The sequence below is a fragment of the Chelon labrosus genome, assembly GCF_963514085.1.
Source record: "Chelon labrosus genome assembly, chromosome: 23".
Taxonomy (NCBI): domain Eukaryota; kingdom Metazoa; phylum Chordata; class Actinopteri; order Mugiliformes; family Mugilidae; genus Chelon; species Chelon labrosus.
Window position 1 is genome coordinate 4890288 of NC_140356.1, and position 22185 is coordinate 4912472.

The 22185-nt window shown below is 42.9% G+C and overlaps 1 protein-coding gene across 1 annotated transcript in view; it reads right to left on the bottom strand.

The window, feature by feature from the left end:
* Positions 1-1397: 1397 nt before the first annotated feature.
* arid2 (AT-rich interactive domain 2) overlaps positions 1398-22185 on the bottom strand; it is a 31307-nt gene continuing 10519 nt past the window's right edge. Inside the window, exons 4-21 of the mRNA XM_084573539.1 lie at positions 21910-22043; positions 16892-17110; positions 16441-16508; positions 15306-15375; positions 14637-14887; positions 12867-12963; positions 12513-12722; positions 12153-12317; positions 10527-10605; positions 10242-10376; positions 9808-10031; positions 6450-8881; positions 4715-4869; positions 4461-4599; positions 4229-4314; positions 3784-3907; positions 3264-3355; positions 1398-3028 (exon numbers count right to left, since the gene is read on the bottom strand). Of these exons, the coding sequence (XP_084429665.1) occupies positions 2917-3028; positions 3264-3355; positions 3784-3907; positions 4229-4314; positions 4461-4599; positions 4715-4869; positions 6450-8881; positions 9808-10031; positions 10242-10376; positions 10527-10605; positions 12153-12317; positions 12513-12722; positions 12867-12963; positions 14637-14887; positions 15306-15375; positions 16441-16508; positions 16892-17110; positions 21910-22043 (4792 nt within the window). The 3' untranslated portion in view covers positions 1398-2916. The remainder of the gene's footprint in view (positions 3029-3263; positions 3356-3783; positions 3908-4228; positions 4315-4460; positions 4600-4714; positions 4870-6449; positions 8882-9807; positions 10032-10241; positions 10377-10526; positions 10606-12152; positions 12318-12512; positions 12723-12866; positions 12964-14636; positions 14888-15305; positions 15376-16440; positions 16509-16891; positions 17111-21909; positions 22044-22185) is intronic.

Consider the following 22185-nt stretch of genomic DNA (forward strand, 5'->3'; position numbering starts at 1 on the left):
GCCAATGACTTTAAGCTAACAATTTCAATAGTTTTTCAGTAAAATTTAGGTATCTGTTTCAGCCTTTTATCAGTTAGCCTGTTTTTAGCATACCGTAGCCAACAGTTCAATACATGACTTTAAGCTAACAGTTTTAACTATTTGTCAATAACTTTGCAATAGTTTTTCACCAATTCAGGCCATTTTTATCAAACAATTAAAAACATTACTTCACAGTCTTTTGTCATTTCAACTTATGACCTTAAGCCAACAGTTTTAACCTCATAACGGTTAGCCTACAATTAGCATATGATTCATCCACTACTTCCAGCTATTCATTAACTGTTTGATTTTAAGCTAAATACTTGGACAACTTAGCTACGATATTTCAGCTTTTTTTTTTTTTTTTATCGATTAGCCCCCCTTCCATTGTTTATTAATACTTTAAGCTACAAATTTCTATTTACTATTAATAATTAGTCATCTGTCTAAACCTTTTATCAATTAGTCTGCTTCTAGCTAGCAATTCAAACATTTATCCATGACCTTAAGCGAATAGTTTCAACTTATGTATCTGGTTCATCAGTTAGCCTGCCTTTAGGATACTATCCACTGTTATTAGCAGAACAGTTCAACATATGACTTTAAGCTAACAATTTCAAGTATTTATCAATAGCTTGTATTTGAAATTGGTATCCATTAGGCCCCTTCCTATCATACCATTTATCCACAATGCTTAACTGACCTCTCTTGACTTTAAGGTAACAATTTTAACAGTTTTACCTATTCACTGCCTCAGTCCTCTATTATAAGACTTTGCAATATTCATTACTTTTAGTTAACTATTAAAGGTGCCTATTGGTTATTTTAAAGCATTTCTTTTTAAACTATCACTCTAAGCTAAGAATAGATTTGCTTTCTTGTCAACCAGATTCCAGTCTCATTCAAAACATTGTTATTTCTATATTTTCCACTGTCACTGAGCTACTCAGTTGAGAATTTTCCAAGGACTTTTAAGGGCTGCATAGGCAGGAAGTGCATGTGGTTGGGAATCATTGCTCTACATCAGGGGTGTCAAACTGATCCGTTAAAGGGCCGCTGTGGCTGCAGGTTTTCATTCCAACCATGCAGCACCCATGCAGTGGGTGTGGCTGGCAAGTTTTTGTTCCAATCAAGCAAGAGCACACCTGAAATGACTGCGTGAAGGCAGTTCAGTTGATTGATTGAGCCAAGTCAGGTGTGCTGCTGCATGGTTGGAATGTAAACCTGCAGCCACAGTGGCCCTTTCACGGATCAGTTTGACACCTGTGCTCTACATTGATGATAAATGATAAATGAATAAATAAACAAATAGAAAGGCAGCAAGTGGAAGAATTGGTGGGGGGAAACAAGTAAGAAACAAGAGTAAAACCAAAGCAAAATGTTCAGTGTTTTATTTAAAAACTATAAACAGTCACCAAAGTAAATAAAGCCAATCTCTAACAGACTGTTAGGTCTATGTATAGTCACACATCCTACTGACACCGCAGAAATGAGGATGGTTGGGTCGCCCCGGTCAGATGCTAATACGACAGGCAGTCATAAATGTTACACAACACACGGTAGAGAGGACAGTCTGAGGACGTGAGCCGGAATGTGGCATGGTATTAAGAATGAAAAAATAGTACAATAAAACTCCACACTATATTAAGATAGAAAAAAGTAGTGAAGAAAATATCATACCTGCACGTAAAGCAAAGAACACAGGAGAAAACCTGTATAAAAACTCCATGTATTTAAACCAATTTACAAATACAAAAAAATTTTGGTACGCGCACTGTGCCCGTACAATGACAAAACGCTTACAGTGGATATATGTTACTTGTGTGTGTGCGTGTTGAGGGGAGGGTGTGCATGGGAAGAGGAAGGGAAGAGAATACCTTCAATATTTTTTTTTCTTCTACAAAATGACATGAGATATATTATTCCATACTCTTTCAGCCAGCAAAATGAGTTCTACAAGGTATTATAATACAAAAAATGTCACAGTTCCACAAAAAACTGTTTTCCCCCTCCCTAAGCTTTACAGCAATCAGTACCTTTGCAGAATTATTTACAGGTTTTTAAGTACATTCATCCACTGCTGAGTATAGAATCACATTAGATACAAGTGACCAGGGATCATAAAAAAGCAAAAAACAAAACAAAAACAAAACATACTACTTTATTCAATTCTGCCAAAGTAATGCTTCTATTACTCCACAGAGCAAGTTCTCCAGTGGCTGCATCGGCATGAAAGAGGATCTTCTTTATATATATTCACAACATATTTACAAGATTCTTTTTCATTAATTGTAATGGTATTCATTTCAATAATAAATAAGTGAAAATATATTGACTCAAGTAAGAAAACCAAGCTACCAGTTTCTAAAGAAAAAAAAATTCTCTGCGCCAGTTGCCAGCTGAGTCCACCCAACCTTGTGGGACACCTTCAGTAGCCCTGCCCCCTGCCCTCCTCCCCAGCCACCTGTACTCTTCAGTCGACCGCCACTCACGCCAACACACACATCAGTTCACGGAGAGAAAATAACAACAACCAAAACAAAACAAAACAAAAAAAAAACCTAAATGTGCTCGTGTTTGGGGTTTCGTTGGTAGAGTCCCTCGGGGAAGCTGTCTTAAAGCGCTCCCCCTGGTGGGCAGCTGGTGGAAGACCCCATGGCAGTTCCCCTCCCCCCCTGTGTGTGGATGAGGCGGGCAGGGGTTTGAACACAGGTTGGCCAGGAAGTAGGTGAGGGATGAGAGGGAGGTTGGGGTGGCTGGCGCAGCAGAAGGAGGGTCTATGTTCCAGTTCCCGCCCTCTGCTCCCCCTGCGGACCCGCTACGGCTCACCGGTGGCTTGCTCCTCTCGTCGGAGGAGAGGGTTGGAGGATGGTTGTAGAGGTTGTCCTTTTGGCATTAAGCCTGGAGCGAGCGCGTGAGTTCGTAAAGGCATTTGGCGAGCGTGGTGGAAACCTCCATGTTACTTAGCGCGAGCACAGAGAGGTGCGTCTCATGCCTCTTTACCAACCTGGGAGAGGAGGGAAGAGGGAAAACACAAACCTTAAGTTAAAAGTCCTTCATACAATGAAGCACCTCACAGTGATCAGAACAAGTGGAACACTAACACCATGACAATGACCACTAATGTTTCCAGTTTCTTTAACATTAAAGCTTCACAAAAGTATAATTACTTGGAATCACCATCTCCAGCCACAACTTAACTGACTGCAACCAAAATTCCTTCTATTTTACTAGATACTTACATGCGACCACAGTCAGAGTGCTTGGCGATGTTCTTCAATGTTAAGGCAGCAGTTAGTCGTATGTGTTTGGTCACTGGTCCCTCTTTCTCATCCTAGGAGAGGAAATAATTAAGAAATACAGTCATGGATTTATAGAAGGTTCAGTAGGTGTTGCAGTTGAGAGTTGCTGGGCACATTCTGTCCTCACTGTCAAATGCAGACCACTATACCAGATGCCACACTGTGCAAAATCATGGTTCCCTTTGTACAGCTTTATGGCTAATTTCATGAAAACCTTTTAAAAATGTCTAAGCCAACATAGTTTTGGAGATGACCAAATTCCAAATCCCTAGCACTTCCAGTCAATCACGACCCGTGCGTGAACCATTAGCTGAGGGAAACAGTGGGATTTAAAAACTTCGGAGTAGCTTAGGTCGTCCTCAGCCAACCAAGAGCTTAAAAAGTCATGCAAAAATGAGTGTGTGTAGCACAAATGCAGGAGGAAATGGTGGTTTTAGAACAATGGCCTTGTTCTACTCACAGTGAAGTCCCTGAAGACCAGGTTTCGAGAACCTCTGCGTAGGGCCATGAGAGCTGCGCTCGGATGATTGACGATTGCTTTCGGTGCTCGCGGTGCCGGAGTGCTGCCTGCCGCTGGCGGAGTCCTTTATAACACATCAAGCGTACACATCACACATTCATATCACTTTTGAAAAGCAAGATGTTTGCATTAAAGGGGTTCAAAACAATCTACATCTACAACCTACAAGGTATTTCTTTTAAATTTGTTGTTTGAATCATTGTGGTTTGATATCTTGAGCTATATTAAACCAAGACAAGGCTAAAGAAAACAAGACAAAAGTGAGGTAAATGGCCTCTTAAGTCCACAGTGATGATAATTTCTTGATTCCTGATATTTTAAATATGACTCTCTTTTAGTTTTAGACAGCAGTAACAGCTTGATGGATAGAGAATGGTGTACATACTGGGAAGAAGTCTGATTGGGACTTTGTGCCTGCTGCTCCTCTAGCTTGAGTCCAGCCAGCAAAGCCTCTCGAGAACAGTGCTTATCCTGGGAACGCAAAGAGTGGAAACAATTTTGATTAATCTTACACAGTTCTTTTCTGTTGTCATTTTACAATGGTACAGTGGATATTGGTACTGTCAAAAGTGTAACAACACAAAGCCAAATAGGGATGTTATGACATGAATTGTTACCTGTAGATGCGTGATGAAGGACAGTCTCTGCCGGGGAAAAGGTTCACATCCCTCCCACAGACAGTGACCTCCGTACACGTCTTTTCCCCCGTGTTGCGTTGCTGCGTGGTAAAACACTTGAGGTGGTGTTTCGAACCATCTACAGGGGGAAAAATACAAGAGTAAATCAGTAGGCCCGGCTGAAGTTAATTATGAGCGGGACAGAATGAGAGGCAGTTTGATCAACAGCTCATCTCAGGAGTAAAGGCTCGTACCGTTTACAGGACTGCCACAGACACTTGAAGTTCTGCCCTGCTTTCCTGCTTTGCTCTGGCGGTGCTGCGGAGGTTTGCTGTGCTGGGAGCTGAGGGCTGCGGTTTCCTGCTGATGCAGGGTGGGATACAGGGGGTGGAGACGCGGTAACAGTAGGCTGTGGGAGACATAATTTTAGACCAGTTATGAAGTAATAAAAACATAAAACAGAATGAGTCACCCTCATTCCATGCAAAGACTTAGAGAGGTATATTACACTTGAAGAATGACAGGAACTCATTTTTACGATAAAATACGACAATGTATGAAATCATGTTGTTGGCTGAGATGTAACCCGAGCCTGTCTAATGGCGGGAGTTGTTCTCTCAGCTGCTTTGCTCTAGGAGGTGGGTATCGGTGAGAGCCACATGATCTTAACTGGCCTCACCTTCTTAACCTCCAAACACTCATTTCAGAAATGAATTTTTAGTCATGTCACCTGCAGTTTGAAACACCGGTTATCAGTTTGATTCCTACTTAGCCGTATCAGTCATGCATCAGTAACAATCACTTCACCTCATGTGACCTGACCTCAGTTAAACTGACATTGCCTCAACAGCTTAAGGCCATGGCAAAATGACTGAATAACCCTCCCTCACCCCTTTGTTTCCGAGCATGTAGGAAAACCTACACAATAACTGCCAATTCAATTAAAAAAAAAAGCTCCCTTGTTGAATCAGTGTTTGGTTTGTCTCTTTTGGGCTACTGGAGAAACTGTTGCAACATGTTAGGCTCTCCGGAAGAGGAGTCCTTCTCTATGTAGATATGACAGACTCACTCTAAGCTAATGAAAACAATGATTTGTAGTTACATACAGTTGATCTCACAGTACAATCCTACACACTATATCTTTAAATCAATAATTGTTTCACTTCCATCTCCAGCATACAACATTTTGAAGAACAGCATGGGCATAAGTTATTATCAGACATTAGTCTGTGGCCTGACACTAATGTATTACGCATCTAGTACAAAATATGCTCCTTGAGCTCAGTTACATAACCGCTTTTATTTCAGAATACAGCATATAAAAAATATTCCCCGGAGTTTGTCGCACTGGTGGCAGTACAGAGCAACATTTTGATTGAGCTCTACCTGCAGATATGCGAGGGTATTTGTGTAAGTGAGACAAACTTTTTTTATGTTCCACATAGGATGCTAATTTTAGTGTCTTTTATGGTATTTTTCATACACTTCATGCAACTTTTGCTTAAAGTTTAAATGCAAACAGGGGCTGCAGGCTTTACTTCATCGGATGGCACTGAATGGATCAGACAAAAACTTGTCTGCTCTTTTTTGATGAATAAATCTGAAGTCACTGTATGTTGTATATTAAGTTGAATAACGTAAAAATGTATGAAATTAATGTAACAATTTAGGACAATGTGTGAAATGTCTGAAATTAAAATAAAATTTGTAGTTTACAGTTTGTGAACACTGTTCGTGGCACTTTCATAGCTCATGATGTCAGTCTGGCAATCTGCAACATTCATCCTTCAGTAAGGGCTTTGGTAATACGTTTAAAAGAACGACAGATTATTTTACTAAGAAATAGGGTTACATTAGACAAACGTGGTTGTCACATGGTTGCTAACACAAATGCTAGCGAGACAGACAATGAAGACATATTTTGTGGCAAGCCAGACACAAAGTCACACTACGAGACAGTGTGGATAAAAGCGGTTTCTAGTGACTCACCGTTGCGCCAGCTGCCTGTGTGGGTGAGCAGTTCCTCTGCTGAGTGGCGTTCTCTATTGCTACTTTGGCTACTGTGCTTGGGTCGGTTCCTGCTGGCACTGCCACCATTGTGGCACTGCTGCCGGCGTTGTTGGGGTCACTGATGGTGATGATCCGCACTCCCACTTTATGGGGGATCCCAGAGAGTGTTGATGCCGAGCTGCGTTCCTCGTTGTCAGCCGGCCTCTTGAGGCCTCGAGCCTCAGGGGCCACTCCGTTTGCAGGAGAGGCAGCAAGACTCTGGGAGGTAACAGTGAGAGTGGAGGGGAAAGGGGAGTTTGGGAGCAGTTGCTGTCTTAGCACAGGCGTAGCGTGGCCTGACCCCAAAGGTCCATTGGTTAATTCCGAGGGAGGCCGGTTGCTTACTGCCTGGGGTCCATTGGCCAGGCGCTCAGCCTGCTGGGCTTTGGCAGTGTCCTGCTGGGGTGGAGGAGGACTAGGGAGAGGGGGATCTGGGCCATGACTCTTCTCAGATGGGCCAACCTCCCCATTCCCCACGTACTGTTTGGAAGCAATGTGATTTGGAATGTTTTTGTTAAAGTTCCCACCACTGTCAACCCGATCAAAGTCACACACCCCATTGACAAGAGTCTTTTTGGGATCGGGGTTGCCCTCTACAGGGGTGTTAGGGCCTGGGGAGAGGGCCTGCTTCCCATTAGCAGGGTGACCCTCTGTAGCCGGGCCATTGAGCGCTCCCTGGCTGTTCCCTGAGTGGTATGGAGGTAGATTAGACTCCATGCACTTCCTACCATTTAGCAGCTTGGCACCTGCCGCAACATCACCATTACTGGTTTTACCATTGGAGGCGTCTCCTTCTGCCAAAGAGGAGTTCTCCATCACCTCTATCTTCCTCTCATGGATATGAAGCCCAGTGGCATCCTTAGCCTCCTCCTCCTTTTGACAAATAATCTTATCTCCTCTGAGGGGAGCTGGCAGTGGTGGTGGGGGTGGCGTAGCTGCTGGGGCATGGTGGGGCACTGTTCCAGTAGAGAATGGAGGCGGGGAAACACCTGGAGCCACAGCTCCCTGGCTGACAGCGGCAACAGCAGCAGTAGTGGTGGTGAAGCCAGTGTTGGGGACCATGAATGTGAGTTGTCCAGCTGCTGTGGGGCCCTGAATGATGGTAGCTCCTCCTGGACTACTTGTGGAAATTAGCGGGCCTGGCAAGAGTTGAACCGTCTGTAGGGCTGGAGCTGCTGCAGAAGGAAGCTGGCCAGGAACCAGCTGCACATTGAGCTGCTGAGACTGAGAAGAGGGATTCTGTGTGTTGTAGCCTGCCGGATAGATTAATTGTGGACTAGGTCCTATCGTATTGTTGGGAGGGGGCACCTGTGGAGCAGGCAGGATTAGCTTTCCTCCCGGCGTAGAAGGCCCTCGCTTTGGAAGCAGTAGCTGTTTGATCAAGCTGGACTCAGTGGAGGTAGGCTGAGAGGGAGGAGTTTGGGAAATAATTTGCAGAGGTGGCTGTTGTTGATGCTGCTGTTGATGTCGTTTCATGGACAGTGCATGGCTGACAGTTTGATTGGGCTGGACCTGTGTACTGGAGTGAGAGGCAGGAGGTGTGCAGGGACTGGAAGAAGCTCCAGGCTGCCCTGCTATCTGAATGGTCTGGGCACCGGGAATGGCAGAGGGGTTGGTAAGAACGATCTGGTGTATGGCAGGGGCGTAGGATGGGCTCTGCTGGGGGGAACTGACTATTACTACACTCTGCGCCTGCTGTTGAGGCTGGGGTGGCTGGCTGGGGGTAGCTATCGTGGTTGCTGGTCCACCTGACTGGCTGGGCGCTGGTTTAGGGGCAATATTCTGAAATCCAAAACGTGACCCCTGGGAATTGGGCACACCTGCAATATTCAAGGCCTGACCACCCCCCACCTGGATGGAAGAGGAGGGTGCAGATGTCACAGCAACACATTGAGGCTCTACCTGGGGAGCTCCGCCCTGAGTCCCAGACAGAGGAGGGGTTTGAGGAAGGGGTGAATGCTGGGTGATAGGAGGGCACACACCTTGTACCCTGGCGGTGAGGATGTGGCCCTGTGGTACCGGTGGAAATAGCTTGACGGGCGTTCCCGTAGGGAGCATGGGGGAGTGTTGCTGCTGTTGCTGAGTCACAGGTGAAGCAGTAGAGTTCTGAGGGCTGTGGTTTTGGGTGGCCGGCGCCGATGTTGGAATCTGGACCACTGGACCAGGTCGGACCTGCTGCTGCTGCACTGCTGCCAGAGGAGTTGATGGTAACTGTGGAGGCACCTGTGGGGGGACCGGGTGACGGGAAACAGTCGGTTGGGGAGGTTCCTGTGCAGTCAAGGCCATGGGTGGGGCAGCAACATTGGTGCTGAGGCTGGAGCCTGGGGCCCGGACGAACTGGGGTCCAAGACTGAGATGCCCAGGAGGTAAGCCTGAAAACAAATTAAGATACAAAACACTTTAGGAACAAGAAGCAGCTCAAGTTAAACTTTCACTAGTTTACAAAGACACTTCTTACTCCTTAGCCAGTGTGTTGAAAGCATGATTACTTATTTCTAAAAGCTTGATCAAGAAGTTTAACAACATTGATTAACAATAAAAGCTACTGGCTGGCATGAAGGCATGCACAACAATGATCAAAGAGACTTCAATAGCACCACCAGAAGCCAATAACCAGGACTAACCATGCTAGGTTGACTTTGTTGGCCAATTCATTTCAAGTTATGACGACCGCTGTTGACATGATTCTCAGTCGAATGAACTCCAGCAGTAATGTATAATGAAAATGTTACACATATCTTAGCAGGATGGATTTTATTATATTTGCAATGCCAGCAAAGGGAAAATGCCATCCTGTTCAGAATTACTTTTGTAGTGTAGACATAAATAACACAGCGTTTCCAATAGTCTTCAGAGCTCAATTTCATGACATGTGATACTGCTTAGCTCCGTCCTTTCAATTTCCACAGTAAGCTCCTCCAAGTAACTTCTTCCCCTTTGATCGTTTCCACAAGATGTTTTGCCTTTGTAATTAGTTCAGCCATCTTGGTCCCAGCGGTACCAGCTCTCTACTCTCTACAAGACTACCAGCATCCTTCTCTGCAGTATCACTTTTCTGGTGTGCCTTATGACAATTAGACCGCGGTCTTATTGACCAAACGCATGTTCTGTTAAGCACCTCAAAACTAACACGGAAGGGAAAATACCTTCGGGTAAGCATCTTAGGTGACAAAGCAAAACCCGACTTTAAGGTTGTTAAAAAGGCTGCATGTTAACCTGTAAACAGTGCAAATCTTCTGATAATAACTCCCAAAGAAAGAAATGAATAAAAGAAAAGCTACAAATGGTTTAAATGTACCTGAAGGCGGGGCCTGAGGGTCTCCGGGTGCTTCATGTCGGGCTGCTGGAGGTGGAGTAGCTGCTGTCGGATTTTGCTGCTGCTGTTGTTGCTGTGGCTGCTGGTAGTACAACTGGATGGGCAGGGGAATCGACCTTCGCCTTAGCCCTACCAGGAGGATCTGAACCTGGCCATTGGCCTTTGTCTCCTCTTGCCGCCGCATCGTGTGGTTGGGGAACACAGTACTGTGGAGGACAGTACGAAGATTAGCACAGAGGGAAACCTGTTCCAATGCCTTCTTGTTAACACACTATGAAATATTGCATAGCATCAAGATGAAAAATCTAATCTACATATGCTAGCAAAAAACACTAACTGCAGTGGCAAACAGAGAGAGTTAATAAGATATATGTCAGTGCTCTGTGCTGGTAGAATATAAGAGAACCGAGACTGACCGAAGACATTTGAGGAAGCCAGTGGAGTTCAAGATGTTGCTTCGTCCCATTTTGCTGCACGTGGCCAGGTATTCCGAGTACATTTCTGATCGAGACACAGAGCCATCAGGGTTTGTCTCAAAGTGTGCGTTTAACCTGCCGGAGGAAACAGACAACACAATGTTGTAATTTATGCAGGCAAGAAGCTGACATCAGATAGGACTAATGCAGGAAATACCTGCATCTGTTTTGGTTTGGTTTTGGTTAAATGATCAGAATTCATGTCTATAAATGAATGAGTCTTACCACTGCAGTGTAAATTTCTCCCCATCCAGTTCAACAATACCAGGTGGTGGTTGAGTCGACTGAACTGGGACCCTTGTTACTAAGGAGACAAAGAGAAAGACATTTACAAAAGGTTAAACCATTTGCATGACTGACTTCCCGCTGCTGCACTGAAAAGCCAAAGAAAAACAGCAAATTTGTCCACTGATTCATTTTACACATTTAAGTTTGTAGTGCTACCCACGCTATCCACTAGATGTCAGCACACTAATAACTTTGCACAAGCAGCCCCTTGGAGAACAGTCAGTGCAGGAATGACACTTTCAAGGTTGGGGGGAGTAGGGAGTAGGGGTGTTCACTGCAATGCAATGGGTCACCTCCCAATTCAAAAATTCACGATAATGTGATAAGTGTGGAAAGCTGGTTTTATATCTGCTTTGACTTTGATAGTCACCCCCCCTCCCCCCAGTAGCGGACCTAGTAGAGGACACATAACATTACAGATTATTTTTTTTATTTGCCACTTACTAGGAGAAACATCTCTTAGCTCCTAGAAATAAATGTTGAAGTGCTTACACTTTTTTTTAGTTGCAAATGTTATCATCTTCATTTTATGCTTCAAACCACATGAATTTTGAACCGTTGCCAACTGTGTCATCGCAGACTGGAGAAAGGGCCCAAATATGGAGTACTACTCAGCCCTGGCCATCCTCTTTGATGTGCAGTTGTATGATCAATACTTAGAAAGTTAGAGATCACAAGTGTGTGCAATGCAAATGCTGCAGGAAAGCTATTACCATCTCAAAAATGAAGGTTGTAAATATACAGGCATTTTGACTCATCAGTAAAGGATGCAGTGCTGGGCTCCAGTATTGGAATATTAAGTGGCTCAGCAACAGGTGAATTCATCAGTGAAATACTGTGAAATGGCAGTCATATATTTAGACTTTTTGAGCTTACATGTGAAATTAAACATATTTTTGTCTCGTTCGGCCTCAGACATGTGCAGAGCGAAGCACAGACCTTGTTTGACTGTACGACGTGCTGTTAGTTTAACTGATTTGAATTGAATGACCAAACACCAGATTTGAGCACAAACAAATGTCCTCTTGGTTTCCTGTTGGGTTAATCATTGTGAAGCTGCGCTGTAGTATTTTTAGTTGAAGTATTTAAAAAAGCTTTCTTTACTCCTCTTTCAAACCGTCTGTCACTTTTGGCTAAAATGTGTATATTGTTCTCCATGAAACAGCTTTTTCCGGTTTTGTTTTTATAGATATAGCATTACCTGGATGACTGAGAAGCTTCATAGCCTTGTACTCATTTGCATTACTTACATGGCCTTCTTAATTTTATTTGCATAAAAAGTCCTCCTCATGGTGGCTGATGTGCAAAATCTGAACTAACAAAGGAGTTTTAAAAGTTTCATATATGTATAGATTAGTAATTTTGTTTTTGTTTTTGTTGAACTGACCGTTTAAGATCACATATCATCACTCGTAACAAGAACTGCACACTCCACTCTAACCAAAACAAAACATTTTCATCTCTTGTTTGTCCTGTAGTGGGTAGAATCTATGAACCTTTCTGTCTTGCAAAAAAAAAAAAAAAAAGGGTTAATGTAGCCTGAGGAGATGTGAAGACGCTTACCCGGTGCTGGTGCTCCCTGCACGGCTGGAGGTACCTGCTCCACCAGCTGTGGTCGAACCTCGGCTGCCTGGTCAGCACTAGCCTGATGCTCGATCAACCGCACTGCCGTTAGGGCGTCAGGTCCAAACGTATGAAGGTCAACCGATACTAGCCGCACTAACAGGTCTAACCAGGGAGAAGGGAAAACAAAAAAGATGTCAGAATTAGCAAAGAGGAGCCTAATCTAAACCAGACCCTTAAAGACTTCATGTGTCGAGGCCAAAGACAAATAATCATTTAAAGTAGTTATTCATGAATGGAAAGAGTGATAAAGCTCCACAGCTTGCTTTCAATAAGCATGAGGATATAGTAGATTCATACCTATGCTATGGTCGACAGAGGCGATCTTGCTGCAGGGAATTTCTCCGAGTTGGGCCAGCAAGTATAGCACCTCCAAGGAGGCCATGAGGAGCATGAGGTCAGGCAAGGTGAGGAGCATCATTACCTCCCTGTATGAGTCCTGGTCCACGTACTCACAGATTAGCACGCCATTGTCTTCTGCTTTGCTGAGATTACCCAGGATCTCCATGGCTGTATGACAGACAAACAAATACATACACATTTAACTTAAGATACAGCATTCTACGTAGGCTGACTGTTCCCGATAATCTATTAGCAAATACTCTCACTAATGACGGCAATCAAAGAAGCAAACACTTGACGCTTAAAGCTCACCTCTCATTTTCAAGAACCGGTCCCTGGACATCAAGCATTTGGTGATAGTGTGAAAGATCAGATGCGTTGTCCGAAAGTCAACGGGGTCCAGCTGGAGCTGCAAGAAGTTAGAGAAGATTTATACAGCGAGTCAGCTGGCAAGACCTGCAACATTCAGCCTGGTGAATGGCCTTGCTGATATATTTTAAAGCACAGTACAGCACAATAATTTCAATGTGACACAAAGGATTTGACATTCTTGGTTATATAAGAAACTACAAATGTGCACTAATAGTATTCACATTATTTACATTAAAGGATCAAACAAAGCACTGAAGTATCATATCCAATATCTCATATCTGGCTTAACTGATTATATCGGAGACCCCGTGCACACAGTTTCCCAAAACAGAGTGCAGGCTCATCAATGTGCATCTCTTATTATTAAAACTTATAAGATTAATGTGAAGCAAGCTGCTGTAATGTATTCACTGTCGCTTAAGTCAGCTATTCTCATCATTCTTCATTTGTAAACGCAAGTCTTCTGCATGTTGGTTGGAGTTCAAAGTGTGTCTATGCCTATAACAGCAACAAAATATGATAATTTGCCATGGTCAAATAAATATGTAAATGTTATTCTAAAAGGCAGACTGCTTGGAAGTGACCCAGCAGACCATCTGTCCTCATTTCTTAGGAAAGTGTACCTACAGCTAGAGCCGATGATGTTTCTAAACATACCGCCAGTCTGTCCTAAATGAACCTGGTAGACATGTTGATGGGATTTTGAGCAAGAGTTTGTTATTTCACAGTGGATCATTTGAATTCAGAGTATGTAAGCATGACACATAGTTTTTTTGTTGAGCAAATAATGTCATTATTAAGTTTATCATTGGCTCCCACATATATTATCTTATCATTAGTAGTTAGTTTGTTTTCCTGGCTGGTCAACTAAATAATAATGTAAAATCTGTCAAGCTTTCCATCCTTACACAGCAGGTTATCAGCTACAACAATTGCAGGCTTAACTTAAGATCTTGATTTCACACCAACACAGACAAAAGCAGACACGTCTTTTCTATCCAACAGCTATTGATTTGGTGATCTCAAATGGCAATGATATCACGTTCAGCTACCTACTTAACGTCAGTTTAATAATAAAGATGAGTCACAGTGAATGCTGATATGCTCCTTGGGCTCAGACAAAACGGTTGCTTCTGTTGGCAGCGAGCTACTTAGCTGGACATGCAGCTTATGTTTGAGTAGGCTGTAGTACACTGTCAAATCCATTCCTTGTACTTTTGTTTATTTGCTGGATTTGGAAAGGATTTATAAAAAAAACAAACAAAAAAAACCCAAAAAAAACACCACCAACTCTGCAAATACCGAGCATTACTGTTACTACAGCCTAATGCATGTACAATCTACAGGGATCTACAACTTGACATAGCTTCTGGGTGCAGATGCTATTGATATGACAAGATAGAAGGAAGGGTGGGGTTTAGCTAACAGACTGCACTGAATAATGTAGTAAACTTTCTCCAAATGACACCGATCACATTAATTTTTAACATCTCTTATCAAACTTCGGTTAAAAATGTTTTAGAGTAGTAATTATTTAGTGTAACCTACATTTAGAAGCAAATTTTCCTTTTGACTTTACTTAACACACACTAATACCATCCACCTTTAAAAAGGCACTTCTTTCTGAAGACATGTAACAAAATATGCTGCCACTGAAAAACAGTTTTGACTCTCTCCAACCCCAAAACGGCAACCAAAACCCAGGCCTACCTCGGCAGCCACGTTGCCCAACGTGTCGAGACCGAGCTGTCGGAGTGAGATGAGGTTACAGTGGGCACAGAGCAAAAGGAAGCGCAGGCACGTTCGGTTGGCCGCCAGCAGCTTGACGTTGGCCTCCTCGAAGGAGAGGTTTCGAAGGATAACGGCAATCTGCAGCACCCGCTGGGCCTCCATGTCACTGATACCCAGGTTCCGTGGTGGGTGGAAGAGGCTGTGCCAGCGCCCCTCACATGACGTACCATCTGCAGAGAGAAGGAGCGATTTAGAGTCCAAGGCAGATGAGAGCGTGTGCACATATTTTGCTGGCATTTCAACTCGGGATTCAAACAAAGCATATTTGTGTTGTATATAAACACATTACTAAGAATCTCACATGTATACCCCATGCATCTTTCTTTCACTTTTCTGTGAATTTGTAAAGGGATGTCAAATTGTGCATGCAGGGTTGGGTCCATCAGCACCGAGGAGGAATAAAGCTTAAAAAGAGGACAAATCACACCTCACTCCTTTCTCGCAGATATTATCCTGGAAAAACAGTAAATATGGTCTGCACACATGAGCCTGTCTCATGATTGTAGGTGCCAGTGAAAGCACTGTGGGAGCATGCAAGTGTGTACCCTTTTATTGCTTTCTGAGGCTTTTAGCACCAAATGTGTTTACCTTGTGCCGGGCTGCTCTTATCCCAGATCAGCTCCCTGACTTCCGTGTCCTCCACCACCTCTTTCCAGAACTGTTAAAGGAAAGAAGCCGTTAGCAGGTAATTTACATGGATACTAATAGCTGAAGTCAATTTATCAGCAAGCAATTTTCAAGCATCATGTAGTATAGAAGTGTTTCGGTCAGCAATTTTGTAGCTGATCAACAATAGCAGGAAGCGTTATTGCCGATACTAATCACAGAGACTTTCTAAAGCTGCTTCGAAAAAAAAAAAAAATGCTTATTTTGACTCATTTATATGCACAGAATGTGGTTCCAAAAATGTCAGGGAAAAAAATGACTGATGTGCCTTTAATACACAAGAACCTGATAGAAGGTGGTACAGCATACATGTGTAAAACATAAAAGCAGGACAAATATAGCTCTGCTTTCCTGTGCAATAAAATAATTATTTTTTAAAAATAGAAACACGTAAATGTGAAATGAACACAGGACACCAAGTTTGAAAACAAATGAAATGATAGTTAAGCGACAAAAATAAATTCCAGTAGGCTAAACGTCAATGTATTTCTAGAAACACGCCTTCTTCCCGTCTGCGGTATGATCTGCAGTGCTCAATAGTCACTCACTATCTACACTTGTGCATGGTGCACAGATGTAGACCTTTGCTGCTTGGGCCAGAGCAGAACAGTCCCATCAAAAACCATTCTTGCGTCATCTGATCGTTCTGATCCAGTCAGAATCGGAGGCAAGCCTTCCTCTAGATAACTCTGCTCATTGTCTTTGAGCATGACACTTATTTTATTGGCTGACTGTGACCTCTGACCTCTTGAGGAACAGTTGCCACAATAATGCGCTCATGACAGAATGAATTAAATACTGCGCTGCATTACTTTTGAGTCATGACGTGACTTTCATGCATGAATTTTAAACAGACTGAGATCAAAGTGATTCCATTTGGAGTCAAAGATGCCTCAGAGAAAAAAAAAAAAACGGCTCCCTGAGGTTCCTCCGTAAGAATGAACCAATCTTCACACTGCACAGATCCTCTGTGGTTTTTTAGTAAAAGCAGCATTTAAAATGGCCAAATCAGGAGACGCAGCACACACAAATTGAAGACTTTGTTTAAATACTTTACCCTGACAAAGTCCCGGGAGGTTTTCTCCTTCCAGTCCGTCCCAAATACCCCGGAGAAGCTGCCTAGCGCTACAAAGACACAGGGGAGCGGGTTAGAGGGTGCATGGTATTACTTTTCTTTTTTCACTTGTTCCACATTCCCCCTTTGATGAATTATATTTAGGAGGAGCTAAGAAGAGAGAACCTTTAATCCTAGAACAAAGAGGTGAAAAAGGCACCAAATTGGGAAAGTGCTTGCAGTCCTACCACCAAATAACCTCCCTTCTTTAGGGCTGTATAATTAAAATAAAAGAATCATTTGAAAATGATTTTAAATGATATCATACACTACCCCTGTGAAATACAACAATGTTCTCATATGTTAATTGTGCACCTTACAACTTATAGAGAGGCTCCCAGTGCGGACTTAATGTAACATAACCTAAATAATAATAATATTGGTGCGAACTTACAGTCGTCGAAGACACCAGCGTGTGCTAGCAGCAACGTGACCAGTTTGGGGTCCTTGTCCAGCTGCATGGCGTGCTTACTCTCGTTGGAAAGCAGAGTGCAAACATTGACAGCAAAGTCCACTTCGTTGGGTAGGCCCGAAAGGAGCGACAGCACCAGTTTGTTGTAGTCACACGGAGGAACAAAATCCGTAGACAGCCCATAGCTTTGGCGGAGATAGTCTGAGGGGAGGGGGACAGGACATTACGTTATTAGTTATTAGAGTTATTACGCATGTTACTTAGCAAAATCTGGCCCAGCAGTGAGGAGAGTGGAACGTCACACAGCTCGCTTTCTGGGCAAGTTGTAAATAAACGGCTGGCAAAAATAGCTGTGATAACAAAATTAAATATACAGTCGAGATTTCCAAAATGAAGCTTATATGTCTTAAATATGAGAAAAATAACTTCTGATTTAAAGCAAAAAAAAAAAAAGAAAAAAAAGAAGAAGCGTTATGGTGCAAATTGGTTTGACGTTTACAGCATAATGTTGTTAATGTGAAATATAAACCGCTGTCATGTAGGGCTGGGTTTAAATCAAATTGACCTTCATTTTAAAGATCCGATATTGATTCGTATAATCCTGGTTTTGCAGGACATGTCTCGTGAGATCGCGCAATGAGATTAGCTCCCATGTGATAAAGATCCAAAACATGACAGAGGCTCCAGCTCTGGGAGCACAGTCAGGCCTGAGAGCTCATGTGTGGCAGCATTGGGGGTTTAAAAAGAAGAGAAGAGATGGACAAAAGAAAAGCCACATGCAGGATAAATAAATCGAATTGATTCAGGAAAGCAGCAATACTCAGCCCTACTGACATGACATGAAAATCTGTCTGTGAAGGAGATTCAGAGAAAATGAAGCAGTACAGGATGACAGAAGTGTTGCTTGCAATGACTAGCCCAGTAAAGCGGAAACCTTTCAACTGTCTTTGTCTGTTCTTCAGCGTACTACTGTTGCCTCTGCACACCTTCATCCAGTTTAACTCAGATTTATTTGTCCTTCAACTGAGTTTTAAGCAAACCAAATGGGGCATTAAGCTGATCAGCAAAAGCTTTCTTTAGTTCAAATGAGTTTGTGAGCCGTGTCTTGTCTAACTAACGAGGAACACAAATGTTCTCTAACTTTTAATTGAGTTTGTTTGACTGGACTTCCAAGATGGCCTTTTTATAATTAAAATGCCTCTACCTTGTAACTCTAGGTGTGTGGGAAAGCATTCCTGTGCTGAATGTCATTAGGAAGAAGAAGAAGTGAAAGTGCAGTCATCTTGACAACAAAGACACCAAGATTCCCTCCTATGCCTTTGGGAGCATTAGGTGTCATTTTCCATACAGTGGGTATTTCAATTTGATGCTGTATCTTTGTGGACTGCTGCCTCTGGAAACCAATCATAACAGAGAGGGGAGCCCTGCTGAGTGAATTTGATTTCCATGCTGAAAAGGTTTGTGCAGCAAATGTAATTCAGCTGAGTTGATATTATAGCAGCTTCATTCAAAAGCTGCCTGTCTGTGCTCGTCCTCCAGCACCTGCAGCGAGCCAGCGCTGCACAGAGGTGCAGACGACTGATGTACTACAACTCGTCTGACAGACAGGGCTTTATGAGCAAAATGAATTAACAGTTGTCGCAGGCCTCGGAGACAACAGGGCAAACCAAAGCTCTGTGTGAGACTTTCAGAGGAACTCTCAAAGAATTTACCATGGCTGAGCCTGCCAAGCCATTACAGCACGGTTTCAACCTAACCGTTCTCACTTACATTTAAATTCAGAGCCTGGGGTAAAGACGCTGTTCATTTCAGAAAGGTCCAGGAAAACTGAACCAGTAAAAATCAGACAGTATCGTCTTACTGCAGACATATCTGTGTCAGCATGCGAAGAAGAAGAAATGAGAAAACGCACTAACTAGGTTTGAGGTCATTCAGAAACAGTAACACCGTTATCTGTACAGTCCATCAGAGATGTGAGGCATCTGCATAATGATGTGTGTTGTTATGAGAAAATACGAGCATCAATATTGGCTTCAAATGAGTGTAGTGCAAAAAAAAAAAATAATATATTGAAAGCAATTTTTATAAAAGAACTACCTATGCCAGCTTGAATTTAAACCAGAACAAAAAAAAACTTATGAGGCTATCTGACCATCTATTACAATCTTCACTCATTTAGCTATACTTTCGGTCTCCACTAACCCCGGATGGATGTTCCTTCTACTCCGTCTGCCTAAAGCAGCAACAAGAGCTAAAATAACTGGTCGATGAATAAAAAAAATACCTATTTTCCCATGGCAATTTTCATTACCTTCTGATATTTAAGAAACAAGATCCATACATTAAGAATATTATCAGCAGATCAAGTGAAATTGTTAGTTGCAGCTCGAGCTCTATGTGCACCAGGATGTTGCCAACTTTCTCTATCTGCTGTTTAGTGCCAGGTGTTTGGAGGTTTAATGTCAAAAACACCACTATGAGATCAGTGCGCTAACAAAAACTGTCAAGTTGCGAGCCCCAAAACCACGAGATGCTATAAAGTTATGCAGAGCCGCCTTTTTCACCATGAGTGATCTCTTTCATGTACAAGATGTCCTGTGACCCATAAAGATTATATTTAAAAAAAAAAAACTGAATGGTTTGAGACTTGGGTGTGTGTCCTTTCCACCATCACAACCAACAAATTACATTCACCGTTATAGTACTATTAATACAACATGAAACTTAATAACCAAACATAAACCACAAAGCTGTGTTGTTTAAGGTCACAGTCCTCTGCTAGTGAATGAGAAAAACCTACAAGCTGCAGATAAAGTCCACCAGTTTGCCGTGTGCCTTTTCCCACCACGGTCATGTTTTGGAGTCAATTAGCTCAGCAGGCAGAGGACTGATTGTTAGAGAAAGAGCCTGCGACTAAAAGGCTGGAGACTCTAATCTAAACTGAGGTGGAGGGAAAACCAACAAGTGCTTCCCTCTTTCCTTCATCAATAACTGCTGTCAGGACAGTCAATTACCTCTGAGAGCAGCCCAGCGGTCAACGCTACAGCACTGTGAGGCTAATGGACAGCTCAGAATCGCTGTGTGTGAGCGGGGTCTGACAATACAGACTAGCGGCTGGCCTTGGACAGTGGCACAACAACATTTAGTTTGAAATATTATGTGGTTACTCAGAGGCTGCTTTTTCATCATGAAAACAGCTGCATGCTTGGCTTTACAAAATTATTAGTCTGAGCTTAGGCCTGTGTTGGCAACTTCCAAGAAAAAAAAAAAAAAAAAAAAAACAGGCACGGACAATTACTGCATGCTTCACAGCCTTGGTTCAAACACAGCAGGGCTTAGCAAGGTGAAACTGAATTAAATGAGTCATGTAATAAAAAGATAGCCAGTTCATAAACTGGACAAACGACCAAATGCTCAAAACAACCCAAGGTCTTTTAGTTCAGTTCATTTGAGACAATGAAGAGCAACCCCAGGTCAAGTTTGCCTTAAGCCATAAATCTACGCAATTGTGCCCACCCGACAAGGCGATCGGGATATTTAGAAGTCAGCATCTGCGTCATAAGATTATGAATAACAATCACCATGGAGATAAAGTGCAAAAAAAATTCCCAACGAAACAAACAGCCAAGGACTTGGAGAGAACTTGAAGGTAGTAGAAACCTGACAAGAATGTGAAAATAAAGGATGAAGAAAAATCTTACTCCTGCACTTCTCACTGCCAGATGACGCAGTATTTGTACTGGTTGAATGGGACCAAGAGGTATACTTGCTTGCTTTCTTGCTGAGAGTTTGAAATTGAGTACCACTCTATACGCAGTACTATTACAATTAGAGTCTGGTGACGCACCGTTACGAGACCCGCCTCGACCAATTAAAATCTCTGCAAACAACTGGGTAGTCCTGCAACCAATCAGGGCAACAAATTACCTGACATATGGCTCTGGACAAATGCTCTAATCGCTGTCAACTGTTAAAAGTTATGTCGGATAAATTAACTCAACAGCGCTCAGATGACTATGTCACCTCTTCTGTCCATCGCTGCATTGTGTCTGCCCAAATAATTTGACTGGCGTAGCAGATTTTCGTCAGGCACAGGGAATTCCGAACAAGCAACTGGAGATCAAAACACCCCTACTAAGGTTTTGTGGGTGGGGGACTGCTGGGCTGGTTTCGAAGCTAATACCACTAATGTTTGTACCTTAAATGTGTAGCTGGGTGCAGCTAGCAGGTAGTTAACTTTGTCCTAAGGTTAAAAAAATACTACAAGCATTTCTAAAGCTTACCGATTAAGACTCTGGAGTTTAGTCTGTATAAAACGTTGTAAAACAACAATTTTATGTTTTAGAAAAAGCTATTTCACCTGCACTGTGCCAAGAAATAGTTAGCCATTTCCATTTTTCCAGTCCTTTTGGTTCAGGCTAAGCTAACAGAAGACATAATTGGAAACACAGAAGTGAGCGCACAGAAACATGAGTAATGTCTAATCTAACTCAAAGCCAGAAAGAGCCTAGGTTTTTTCAGAAACTAGTTCAGGTACCAATTTACTGTACAGACATAAAAAATGCAGCCTGCTTTGTAACAGAAGCACAAAAGCTGTACATGCATTTATAATAGACCACAGTGGATTTCTGAACTACTGAAAAGAAAAGTGTTTCAGGTTTAACGCCATCGGAGACAAGAAAGAATAGCGAGAGTTGAGTCACATTCCGAAGCATATGGTCGACCTGTGGGCTGACCAGTTCCCCATGCACCACACACCCAGTTCTGATGAAGTGATGCTTTCCTGTAATCAAATCTGCGTGAGGATTAAGTGTTTGAGTTGGCCCAGAAGCAGAGGGAGAGAGAGAGTGACAGAAATGAGATGAACTTCAGAGAGAAATGGGAGGAGACAGAAAAGAAGAACGCGTGCAAGAGGAAACATTTACCTCATGGAGATGTGACAGAGAAAGAAACGACAAGCGAGCACGTTGATAGCTTCTGAATGCTAAGTCTCTGCGTACCTGATACAATGTGTTGCTGGTAGTTGTAAGCGTTGGGAATTGCACCGATTGGAAGAGAGGCTTTGGGATTCCCCGGCTGCGATTCTTCATCATCCTCGCCGAAGTGGTGGACTTTCTCATACTTCTCCAAGTATCTGTGTGGAGGGAGGGAGGGAGGGAGGAGGAAAAAAGGAAATGAGAAACCGAGACTCACTTATTGTGGATTCTCATGATGTTTCTGCTTCATTTTAACACTTAATGCACATTTTTATGTATAAATTCTTAACGTGGCATACA